The sequence below is a fragment of the Salmo trutta genome, chromosome 20 (assembly GCF_901001165.1).
Source record: "Salmo trutta chromosome 20, fSalTru1.1, whole genome shotgun sequence".
Lineage (NCBI taxonomy): Eukaryota > Metazoa > Chordata > Actinopteri > Salmoniformes > Salmonidae > Salmo > Salmo trutta.
The window spans coordinates 4,503,496-4,515,799 of record NC_042976.1 but is presented as its reverse complement, the minus strand read 5'-3'; the positions used below and the strand labels follow the sequence as shown (position 1 = coordinate 4,515,799).

Below are 12,304 nucleotides of genomic sequence, written 5' to 3'. Positions count from 1 at the left end.
TAGCCAGGAGGGTTAGTTGTTGTTCCTAAGACTGTTTCTCTACTCAGTGTTACACAAGAACAGAGCTTTGTGGTTGGCTAGATGGTATGCTCTCAAGGTTAGTAAGTATCCTCCCGAATATGTCAGAATGCAACTCTCTCTCTCATTCTATCTGCACAAACCTTCACACAATACATTTGGTTCCAATGTAGTATAATAATGAATATCACATTCCGTTATTTGAAATAAAAAGTTGAACCGAATCAGTAGGCTTAATCATTCCCCGTACAATCACCAAGCAATTTAACCATGCGTGCCGCTATGGAATTGTCTTTGTTTCTAGTGTCTCTGTTTATCATGAAACAGTATCTTCTTTATAAAGGCTGTGATTATCATAAAACAACATCTTCTTAGGCTCCTTCACCATATTATTGTTATTAACTGTTTTACGCTTGTAAACTAACTATAATCTCTGCATCCACAGTCTAATCTGGTCTACTTGATTTGGTGTTTAGTTACCATTTTAGTAGTAGTCTGTGATGTGAGACACTATGGAAGGTTCAGCTTGTTGCAACAACCAGGTGTTTTCTGTCTTCATGGTGTCTCAGCACGTTCCTAGGTCTGAGGTCACCCTCCACATTATTAGCCCTATAGGCACCAGGCAGGAAACCACTTCAACTCTGCCTGAACAAGCACCAGTGGTATTTCGTTACCAGCAAATGTGCAACATTGCAGCTAACAGAATATTTCAACAGGCTTTACATTGGCTTGTCATATCAGGTGATTTGTGTTTTGTGATAAAGATGGATCATTTCCACATCGACATGACACACCCCATATTAAGACAACGTTATAGACATGTTAACCATAGTCTCACTTGCCTCACCCATGTAGAGACGGCAAATGTTTCACAGTACGATGATGCGTTTTGCAGCAATATGATGAATGCATCATATTGTGAAATTTGGAAGAGATAAAAAAAACTGGGACGTTTTCTGTGTTTTAAAAAAAAATCAGATCCTCTTTGAGAACAAAAGGAAAAACACAGAAATACAAACGAAAATACTCTGAAAATGTAAAATACATAAAAATGTCATAACCCCACCCCATCTGATTTTGTTAGTCATTCAGATGGCATATGAACACGAAATAAGCCAAGGCAAAATGTGTTGAATTGCAGAAAATTTGCTTTAAAAATTGCAAAATATTGTCTCTGCGGCCAAGAAGAGGATCTCTAAAATGTTCAGTCGGATACCATGCCATTGGCCATGCACCACTACCACGCACTCGCCACGACCTTAAGGAGTCATCATGCTTCAGTTCGGCTAGCACCGAGCCAAATTTGGCTAGGAGAACTGAACACAAAGACGCGCGTAGGAGAATAACATAGTGTACACAGAGAGACACTTGACTGACAAGGAAATTCACCTATTTCCCTACTAGATATGCTTTACCCAGCAAGACATAAATAGTAGGCAAGATACGGAGGATGGATATAAGGGCATACGGCCTAGAGATTGCTGGTGGACTGTTTTAAGAGTTATTTTGGTTCCAAATTGCGGCAGAAGATTCTCGATTTACCACCGCCAGCTGTCCTGCCAGGTACCACAACACCAAGTCCATGTTGTCCTGAGAGATTAACTTTCCCCTTACATCAAATCCGGATGCACCCTTATCCAGGTATGTTGATAATACAATGTTGGAATCAGTTTAACTTTTTTCCTGTTTCTAATTTCCCTTGTTACTGCATACACATCTACAGCGCCTTCATAAATGATTCACACCCCTTGACTTGTTCCATATTTTATTGTTACAGCCTGATTTAAATTGAGATTGTGTCACTGATCTACACACAATAACCCATAATGTCAAAGTTACAGTTTTGACATAAATCTACTTGAAAATCTATAGCAAGACCTGAAAATGGTTGCCTAGCAATGATCAATGACCAATTTGGCAGAGCTTGAAGAATTTTGAAAAGAATAATGGTCAAATGTTGCATAATCCAGGTGTGGAAAGCTCTTAGAGACTTACCCAGAAAGACTCACAACAGTAATCGCTGCCAAAAGTGATTCTACAAAGTATTGTCTCAGGGGTGTGAATACTTATACAGAAACATCTCATTTACATGTCGTTTTCAATAAATTTGCAAACATTTCTACAAACATGTTTTCACTTTCTCATTATGGGGTATTGTGATGTCATTATGGGATATTGTGATGTCATTATGGGGTATTGTGATGTCATTATGGGGTATTGTGTGTAGATGGGTTAGAAACAAATATACATTTGTATACATTTTTTGAATTCAGGCTGTAACACTATGGAATAAGTCAATGGGGATGAATACTTTCTGAAGGCACTGTATATGAGTAATTACATTTTATCATGGCTTTTGGAATATGCTTCCTGGAAAATGATATGGTGTTTTGGTTGTTGTTGTTGACCAAAAATAGGTTTATGTCAGATATAAAATATATATTATCTTGTCACCTCTCATTCACAGGTGTCCATCTCAATGAACCTGGACTTACCTAATACTACCGCCACTCTCGTTGTCGGAGAGTCATAGAAAATGCATTCGGCGTCACGACTGCAAGGATTAGGATTGTTGTTCAGCCAATCGTGTGTACCACTGCTGAAAAGGCTAATGACATTGTGAAGACCTGTGGCCCTCCACAACTACCTGTCCTTCACGGATGAAGCTCATGAGCCAAACGCAAGATACGTGCCCCTCCCGCTTTTTGCTGACACTCCCCTCCCTTCTGGCAACTACCAACCTGGCGAGTGGAGGAGGGTTTGTGGCAGGGGACCACCATCTCCAAGTGCCAGGGTGACACAGCTTGCAAGCAAAACAAGAAATAAGCTCAGGGACTTCTTCCTCTCCCCCCTGGACGTGTGCCATGGCAGGAAGACATGGTTAGGAGAAGACAACTCAACCCAAAGCCAGCTAATCAGAATAGGCCTTTGTTTTCCACTGCTCACACACACATAACCCTTGATGGATGCATACAGTTCTTCTTTGTGTGCACTGTGAAACCAAAATGTAGATTTTTAATCTTGTAAATAAAATGAAAGTTGATTATATGACGTCTGTGTGCATTCATTTAGATTGGAACTACACCACCAGTAGAAGCCAGCCTGTAAAGTCTGTGACACACAGCTCTTCGGTACGTTTTGAAATAATAATGGTCAAATGTTGCACAATCAGCTCTCTGGGTACTGTGACACACGGCTCTCTGGGTACTGTGACACACGGCTCTCTGGGTACTGTGACACACGGCTCTCTGGGTACTGTGACACACGGCTCTCTGGGTACGTTGTCAGCGCGTGATGTTCAAATAGAATGCATTGAAACACTTTGTATTGAGATGAAGAAACAGAGCTTTTTTTTCAGCACACAAAAAAAATAAACCATCTGGGCTCTGAAAGTGAACCACGATACACCAGTGTCTGCTAAGAGGAGACGGGTTAACAACACGTGTCAATTAAATATCATTAAAGTGTCAGAGTGTAGATAGAAATATCTGGCCGGACGACCAGGCGGTGCTTTTGGGCCGGATGACGAGGCAGCGCTTTTGGGCCGGATGACGAGGCGGCGCTTTTGGGCCGGACGACCAGGCGGCGCTTTTGGGCCGGACGACCAGGCGGCGCTTTTGGGCCGGACGACCAGGCGGCGCTTTTGGGCCGGACGACCAGGCGGCGCTTTTGGGCCAGTGACGAGGCGGCGCTTTTGGGCCAGTGACGAGGCGGTGCTTTTGGGCCAGTGACGAGGCAGTGCTGGGATGCAGAGAACAAAACCTGGTGCTGTCCCCATTCACTGGTGATTGTGCCTTGAAAAATTAAAAAGTATAGTGCTGTTTAGTACATATATCCAAAACGATCAATGAACAACATATCAAATATAATTAACCCTATAATTAAGCCTACAATAGACTATAATATTGCAAACAGTCGAGCAGAGTTGAGTAGGCCTGGCCTAGCTACTCAACCTAGCTAAACCAAAGTTCGCAACATTTTAGCTAGCTGGACCTTGATACCGAACTTTGACTTCGGTGTTAGCAATGTGGAAAGCTTTCTCTGACAAAATAATTTTTGATCAAAAAGTTGTAAAGATCTTTAGTTGGGTGGCTTGCTTAATCTCTGCATGAGTATGCTGCTAGGCTAACTAGCCAGACAAGTAGCTAGCTGGCTAGCTATTGTTAGCAAACATGGCTAGTCTTTTCCTCGACTACAATAGAAAATACAACCAAATACCTCTGGTGAAGACAGTATGTTGCTTTCCGTCTTGCTTACTTCTATACCCATTGGCCCGAACAATGCTCAAAGTTGTCATTGCTGTTCTTCGCAATGTTGACTCCGTAGAGTTTCCTGCTGAATCGGGAAGAAGCCTTCCCTGTAGCTCAGTTGGTAGAGCATGGTGTTTGCAACGCCAGGGTTGTGGGTTCGATTCCCACGGGGGGCCAGCACAGAAAAAATAAAATAATGAAATGTATGCATTCACTACTGTAAGTGGCTCTGGATAAGAGCGTCTGCTAAATGACGTAAATTAAGAAGTAGGAACTCTGGTCACCCCAACAGTTGACCAATCACTGATGAAGGGGCGTAGACTTCGAGAGGCAAGCCGAAGTTTGGTAGTCGATATTTTTTTGTGTGTGTGCACAAACAGCTGGAAAAAAACCTTGCCTGATGATCAAAACGCACAAAAATGTCCAAACTTTTTTCGGGTTGGGAAGCACCTTAAGCCCCATTTTTTTGATCCAGAAAAAAAAAGGATTGTAGAATTTGATGCATTCAGATTCTTTGTGATTTTTTTTCAATGAGGTAAATGCTGATGTCCAGGTTTCAGCCTATTTATTTAAAGCCACTATGCTGCATCAGTTTATAATGCTTTAATTATATTTAACATTAATTCATTTTTATTCATTTTGAAGTAGAATGTCCTATTAAAAAGTCACCAGAAGTGACTTTCTCACAGTTGTTCTACAAACAAAATCTCAGAGGTGCATGCCACCGGACCCCCCCCCCCCCCACTATTTCAGAATGTGACCAACCGTTTTCGTGTTAATATCAGACTGGGAAGTATTGATGTTCACTATCTCCTCCTATCTGAAAGTGTAGCCAATTTTATTTTTATTTATTTTACCTTTATTTAACTAGGCAAGTCAGTTAAGAACAAATTCATATTTTCGATGACGGCCTAGAAACAGTGGGTTAACTGCCTGTTCAGGGGCAGAACGACAGATTTGTACATAACACCCCAAAAATGTTGCTATATATATATATATATATATATATATATATATATATATATATATATATATATATTTTTTTTTTTTTATTTTTTTTTTTAAACATTTTTTACCACTTTTTCTCCCCAATTCTGTGATATCCAATTGGTAGTTACAGTCTTGTCCCATCGCTGCAACTCCCATACGGATTCGGGAGAGGTCGAAGGTTGAAAGCCATGCGTCTTCCAAAACACGACACCGCCAAGTCGCACTGCTTCTTCACACACTGCTCACTTAACCTGGAAGCCAGCCGCACCAATGTGACGGAGGAAACACCGTACAACTGGCGACGGAAGTCAGCCTGCGTGCATCCGGCCTGCCACAAAGAGTCTCTAGAGCGCGACGGGACAAGGAAATCCCGGCCGACCAAACCCTCCCCTAATCCGGACGATGCTGGACCAATTGCACGCCACCTCATGGGTCTCCTGGTCGCGGCCGGCTGTGCCTCGACACAATCCTGTCTCGGAGCGCAACGGACAATTCCTTAGACCTCATGACTTGGTTTTTGCTCTGACATGCACTGTCAACTGTGGACCTTATATAGACAGATGTGTGCCTTTCCAAATCATGTCCAATCAGTTGAATTTACCACAGGGGGACTTCAATCATGTTGTAGAAACATCTCAAGGATGATCAATGGAAACAGGATGCACCTGAGCTCAATTTTGAGTCTCATAGCAAAGGGTCTGAATACTTATGTAAATAAGATATTTAATTTTTTTTTATTTGTAATAAATTAGCAAACATTTCTAAAAACCTGTTTTTGCTTCATCATTATGGAGTGTTGTGTGTAGATTGAGGAAAAACATTGTATTTAATACATTTTAGAATAAGGCTGTAACGTACATTTTTTGGGGGCGAGCAAAAAGCCAAAGGGTCTGAATGTTTTACGAATGCACTATTTCTGCAGTGGCAAGTGGAAACATAACCGACTCTATTACACTGGGGGGAAACATAACCCACTCTATTACACTAGGGGGACACATAACCGACTCTATTACACTGGGGGAAACATAACCGACTCTATTACACTGGGGGAAACATAACCGACTCTATTACACTGGGGGAAACATAACCGACTCTATTACACTGGGGGAAACATAACCGACTCTATTACACTGGGGGAAACATAACCGACTCTATTACACTAGGGGGAAACAACCGACTCTATTACACTGGGGGAAACATAACCCACTCTATTACACTAGGGGGAAACATAACCGACTCTATTACACTAGGGGGAAACATAACCGACTCTATTACACTAGGGGGAAACATAACCGACTCTATTACACTAGGGGGAAACATAACCGACTCTATTACACTGGGGGGAAACATAACCGACTCTATTACACTAGGGGGAAACATAACCGACTCTATTACACTGGGGGAAACATAACCCACTCTATTACACTGGGGGAAACATAACCCACTCTATTACACTGGGGGAAACATAACCCACTCTATTACACTAGGGGGAAACATAACCCACTCTATTACACTGGGGGGAAACATAACCCACTCTATTACACTGGGGGGAAACATAACCCACTCTATTACACTGGGGGGAAACATAACCCACTCTATTACACTAGGGGGAAACATAACCCACTCTATTACACTGGGGGGAAACATAACCCACTCTATTACACTAGGGGGAAACATAACCCACTCTATTACACTAGGGGGAAACATAACCCACTCTATTACACTGGGGGGAAACATAACCCACTCTATTACACTAGGGGGAAACATAACCGACTCTTTTACACTAGGGGGAAACATAACCGACTCTATTACACTAGGGGGAAACATAACCGACTCTATTCCACTGGGGGGAAACATAACCGAACCTATTACACTGGGGGGAAACATAACCGAACCTATTACACTGGGGGGAAACATAACCGACTCTATTACACTGGGGGAAACATAACCGACTCTATTACACTGGGGGAAACATTGCTTCATGGATGTCCCTCCTCATTGAGTAACGTGTGTCAGAGATTGCATTGGCTAGACGGGGTATTAAAGGGTGTTGGTTGTGAGTCATTTCCTCTTGGGAAAATATAGTTTCATCTCCATGCTCTGATGAAAACTCATCACTGCTTCTCCCTTCAGGAATACCAAACATCAACCAGTCCATTTGTTATGTGGGTACTCAGTGTCTTGCCTAAACATCAGACTGTTTTCAAGTTTTAATGTCACATAGACAAGTACAGTGAAATGCCTTTCTTGCAAATCCAACATTGCAATAATCAGTAACAATATATTACTAGAAGAAAAACATGAGGAATAAGAATAAGAAATATGAAATACACTAAGTAAGCAAGCATACTATATACAGCAAATATTTAAGTCAGTTCCAATACCATATTAACAATGTACAGGGATACTGGAGGGATGGAGGTAGATATGTATTGGGGTAAGGAGACAGGGATACTGGTGTGATGGAGGTAGATGTGTATTGGGGTAAGGGGACTAGACAACAGGATTTAAGTTAAACACAGTAGCAGCAGCAGCTTGTATGTGAGTGGGTTTGTAGAGTCAGTATACATTTATGTGCATATTATGTGTGAGTGATCAGATGATGGAGTGAGTGTTTGTGTGAGTGTGTTGGAGTGACGGTGTATGTGTAGGGCCCTGTCAGTGTGCATAGAGACAGTTCAAAATACTGAAATAAAAGGTAAATAAAAAAAAACAAGGTGAACTCGGTCCGTGTAGCTATATTGTTAGTTATTTAATCAGTCGTATTGCTTGGGGATAGAAGCTGTTCAAGAGTCTGTTGGTGTCAGACTTGATGCACCGGTACCTCTTGCCGTGCGGCAGTCAATATGCTTTCAAAGGTACAGCTGTAGAACCTTTTCAGGATTTGAGGGCCCATGTCAAACTTTTTCCACCTCCTGAGGGGGGAAAGAGGCAGTGTCGTGCCTTCTTTTCGGCTGTGTTTTGGACCATTTTAAGTCTTTTTTTTTTTTTTTGTGATTTGGACACCAAGGAACTTGAAGCTCCATTACAGCCCCGTCGATGTGGATGGAGGTGTGCTCGCCCCCCCCCGTTTCATATTGTCCACGATCAGCTCCTTGCCTACCCCTCACCACCTGGGGTCGGCCGTCAGGATGCCCAGGATCCAGTTGCAGAGGGAGGTGTTCAGACCCAGAGTCCTAAGCTTGGTGACAGTCTTGGAGATAGACAATAGTGTTAAACGCTGAGCTGTAGTCAATGAACAGCATTCTCACATAGATATTCCTCTTATCTAGGTGGGTGAGGGCAGTGTTGAGTGCAATTGAGATTGCGTCATTTATGGATCTGTTGGTGCGGTATGCAAATTAGAGTTGGTCTCAAGGGTGTCTGGGATGATGGAGTTAATGTGTGCCATAACCAGCCTCTCAAAGCACTTCATGATTACAGAAGTGAATGATACAGGGTGGTAGTCATGGTGACAGGCAGCCTCAGAGTTCTTAGGAACAGGAATGATGGTGGTCAACTTGAGACGTGGGGATTACAGACTGGGACAAGGAGAGGTTGGAAATGACTGTGTATATATCTGCCAGCTTTTCTGAGCATGCTCTGAAAACACGCCCTGAAATACCGTCTGGCCATGAGGCTTTTACGAGTGTTGACCTGATTAAAAACCTTTCTCAGGTCGGTCTCGGAGAGCAAGATCACCAAGTCCTCTGGGTCAGCAGGGGCCCTCATGCACGGCTCTGTGTTGTTTTTGTTGAAACATGCATAAAATGCATTGAGTTCGTCTGGTAGAGAGGCATCGTTGGGCAGGTCACCGCTGGGTCTTCCTTTCTAATCCGTAATGGACTGTAGACCCCTGCCACATGTGGCGGGTGTCTGAACCTGTGTAATAGGATTCAACCTTGTTCCTTTATCGGTTACCATGGTAACTCCATTATTATCTGTCCAGAAGAAGTAGCTGTAAAAAAAAAAAAAAAAAAAAAAGACAATAGTCTCTACAAGACAGAATGTTATATAAAGTTATACTTTACCGGTTGTGCATGTTGTTGGTCCTTTTGGCAGGAGGTGGAGATAGAGTATCTACAGGAAAGTGTTGTTTAACCCGACTTTTTGCGGTGCCGGTAGGTTCTGTCGCTTGTATTTTCAATCTGTTGACGCAATTGCCGAACGTAGTCGATCGAAGCATGTTTCCTCGCAATCAGCTGGAAGTGTTTACTGTTTGGTTCTGCTCGGCCATATTGTGCAAGTGTTTTGTAATCAGTATTGAAAATGAAAACCAGAATTACAAAACGATGTACAGACCAGCATACTGATGGTCGGGTTGATAAAACTACTCTGTGGACATTTTGTCTCACATTCCTACCTGCAAAAGGACAACCGGTAAAGTATAATTTTATATAGCATTCTGGTTTGTAGAGGTCGTGAGAGGAAACTTTCCTAATCCAAAAGCAAATTTCTACTAATGTAGAATTCTATGCAATTCAACGTTGTGTTTTCAGCCTAAACTGGGTCATGTTCATTAGGCAGCAAATGGAAGAAAAGGGACTGAAACAGGGAAGGAGTACCTTGACTTGACAAGAATAAATGCTTGTTTAACAGGGGTACGTTTAAAAAAAAAAGTTGTGCCATAATGAAAACACAGAGTAGAGGTTCTTTCAAGCAGGCACCCCTAAAGTGATGGTGTTTCTTCATTTAAAACCACAATGATTTCTCCCTCACAGATGATCGTAAGAATAACGAGGGGCTCCAGATGGAGTTTAAGTCCAACCAGTGGTTTGGAGCCACGGTACGGTCACATGGGGAACACATCCTGGTGAGTGTCATTTTTTATTTTATTTATTTCACCTTTATTTAACCAGGAAAGCTAGTTGAGAACAAGTTCTCATTTACAACTGCGACCTGACCAAGATAAAGCAAAGCAGTGCGACACAAACAACAACACAGAGTTACACATGGAATAAACAAAAGTACAGTCAATAACACAATAGAAAGGGACCTCATGTCCTTATCTCCATGGTTGGATCACGTGTTGAATGATGGAGAGCCCGTTTTGTTGTTTTGAAAGTCTCTGAAAAAGAGTTATATTGAAAAAGTTTGCTTACTTACCTTTTTGAATTTGGATCCCGCGACGTGGATATCTATCCAGGGATCTTGCTAACGAAAAGTTTTAAGAGCTGCTACCTAGCAGCTAGCGTAGCTGCTACCTAGCAGCTAGCGTAGCTGCTACCTAGCAGCTAGCGTAGCTGCTACCTAGCAGCTAGCGTAGCTGCTACCTAGCAGCTAGCGTAGCTGCTACCTAGCTGCTAGCGTAGCTGCTACCTAGCTGCTAGCGTAGCTGCTACCTAGCTATCAATCTAGCAAGTTTTCCTTGACGGCTTGAACACAGCCCGCGGCGCGGTTAGCCCTTGTGGCTGGGACAGCAGATTGTCTAAATCCCTGCTTTTGTTGATGTTTGATGCAACCTACCCCTTATCTGGAAATGTGTGGAGTATCAACGTTAGCCTACATTGATACCATGGCATCCCAATCTAAAGGTGGGAGTTATGGCGAGGACAGTGTTTCTCTATCACAGGTGAAGGATCTTTTAAAATAACTAAAAAAGTGTTTTACTAGCAGTTGTTACAACAACCGGAACATATTTTAAAGAGATTTGTCCAAGTACTGATTTGATTCAACTAACAAAAGAATGGACGAGCTGACCAGAGACTGTCCAAGACCTTAATAGCAGTTTGCAGTTCTCCCAGGGAGACGTGGTTGTCCTGAAAGAGACTTGTAGCAAGAGGGCAACAAACTAGAAGTCCACATGAGATGACATCAGCACTGTCTGTGAATCAGTATTACAAAAGACTGGGAAAACAGACTATCTAGATCCGGGTTTCCCATAAACTTGGTCCTGGGGCCCCTCCTGGGTGTACGTTTTAGTTTTTTGCCCCCTAGCACTACATAGCTGATTCAAAATAACCAGCTCATCATCAAGCTATGATGATTTGAATCAGCTGTGTAGTGCTAGGGGTCAAAAAACTAAAACGTGCACCAAGGTGAGACCCCGGGACCCAGTTTATGGGAAAGCCGGATCTAGAGGGACAATCCAGGAGGAATAACATCGTTGTGGATGGCATACCAGAGACTTCTCATGAGAACTGGACAGAGTATGAGGAGAAAGGAAGAAAATGATCAGTGAAAAGCTGCAGATGGATCAGAGGAAGATTCAGGTGGAGCCACGCCCACAGGTCTGGTAAACCTGTCACTAGCCCAGGTGACAGACCCAGGCCGATAGTGGTCAAGTTCCTGAGGTTTAAGGACAAGATGGCTGTTCTAGAGAGAGCCAAGAATTTGAGAGGAACCAACATCTTCCTCAACAAGGATTTCTCTGAAGCTGTGTGCCAGTGGCGGAAATCATTTATCCCAGCTCTCAAGCTGCCAGAGAGCATGAGAACATTGCTTACGACAAGGAACATCCTACGACAAGGCTCATTGTCCACCTTCCCTCCCAAAAGCCCGGGATGAATGAGAGAGCCAAGCTTCAGGGTCCGTAGCGTCAACCCAACATTACACACACACATACAAAAGTACAGTATGCAAACACCTCTTCAAATTAGTGGATTTGGCAATTTCAGCCACACTCGTTGCTAACAGGTGTATACAATTGAGCACATAGCCATGCAATAGACAAACATTGGCAGTAGAATGGCCAGTACTGAAGAGCTCAGTGACTCAACGTGGCACCGCCATAGGATGCAACCTTTCCAACAAGTCAGTTCATCAAATTTCTGCCCTGCTAGAGCTGCCCCCGGTCAACTGTAAGTGCTGTTATTGTGAAGTGGAAACGTCTAGGAGCAACAACGGCTCAGTCGCGAAGTGGTAGGCCACACAAGGTCAACAGAACGGGACCAGCGAGTGCTGAAGCGTGTAAAAATCGTCTGTCCTCAGTTGTAACACTCACTACCGAACTTACTAAGAACTGTTAGTCGGGAGCTTCATGAAATGGGTTTCCATGGCTGAGCAGCCGCACACAAGCTTAAGATCACCATGCGCAATGCCAACCGTCGGCTGGAGTGGTGTTGGAG

The 12,304-nt window shown here is 43.0% G+C and overlaps 1 protein-coding gene across 1 annotated transcript in view; it reads left to right on the top strand.

Moving 5' to 3' along the window:
- Window positions 1-12,304, top strand: part of itgav (integrin, alpha V) — a 75,487-nt gene that overhangs the window by 9,242 nt on the left and 53,941 nt on the right. The window contains exon 3 of the mRNA XM_029702065.1: window positions 9,959-10,050. Coding sequence (XP_029557925.1) covers window positions 9,959-10,050 — 92 coding nt within the window. The remainder of the gene's footprint in view (window positions 1-9,958; window positions 10,051-12,304) is intronic.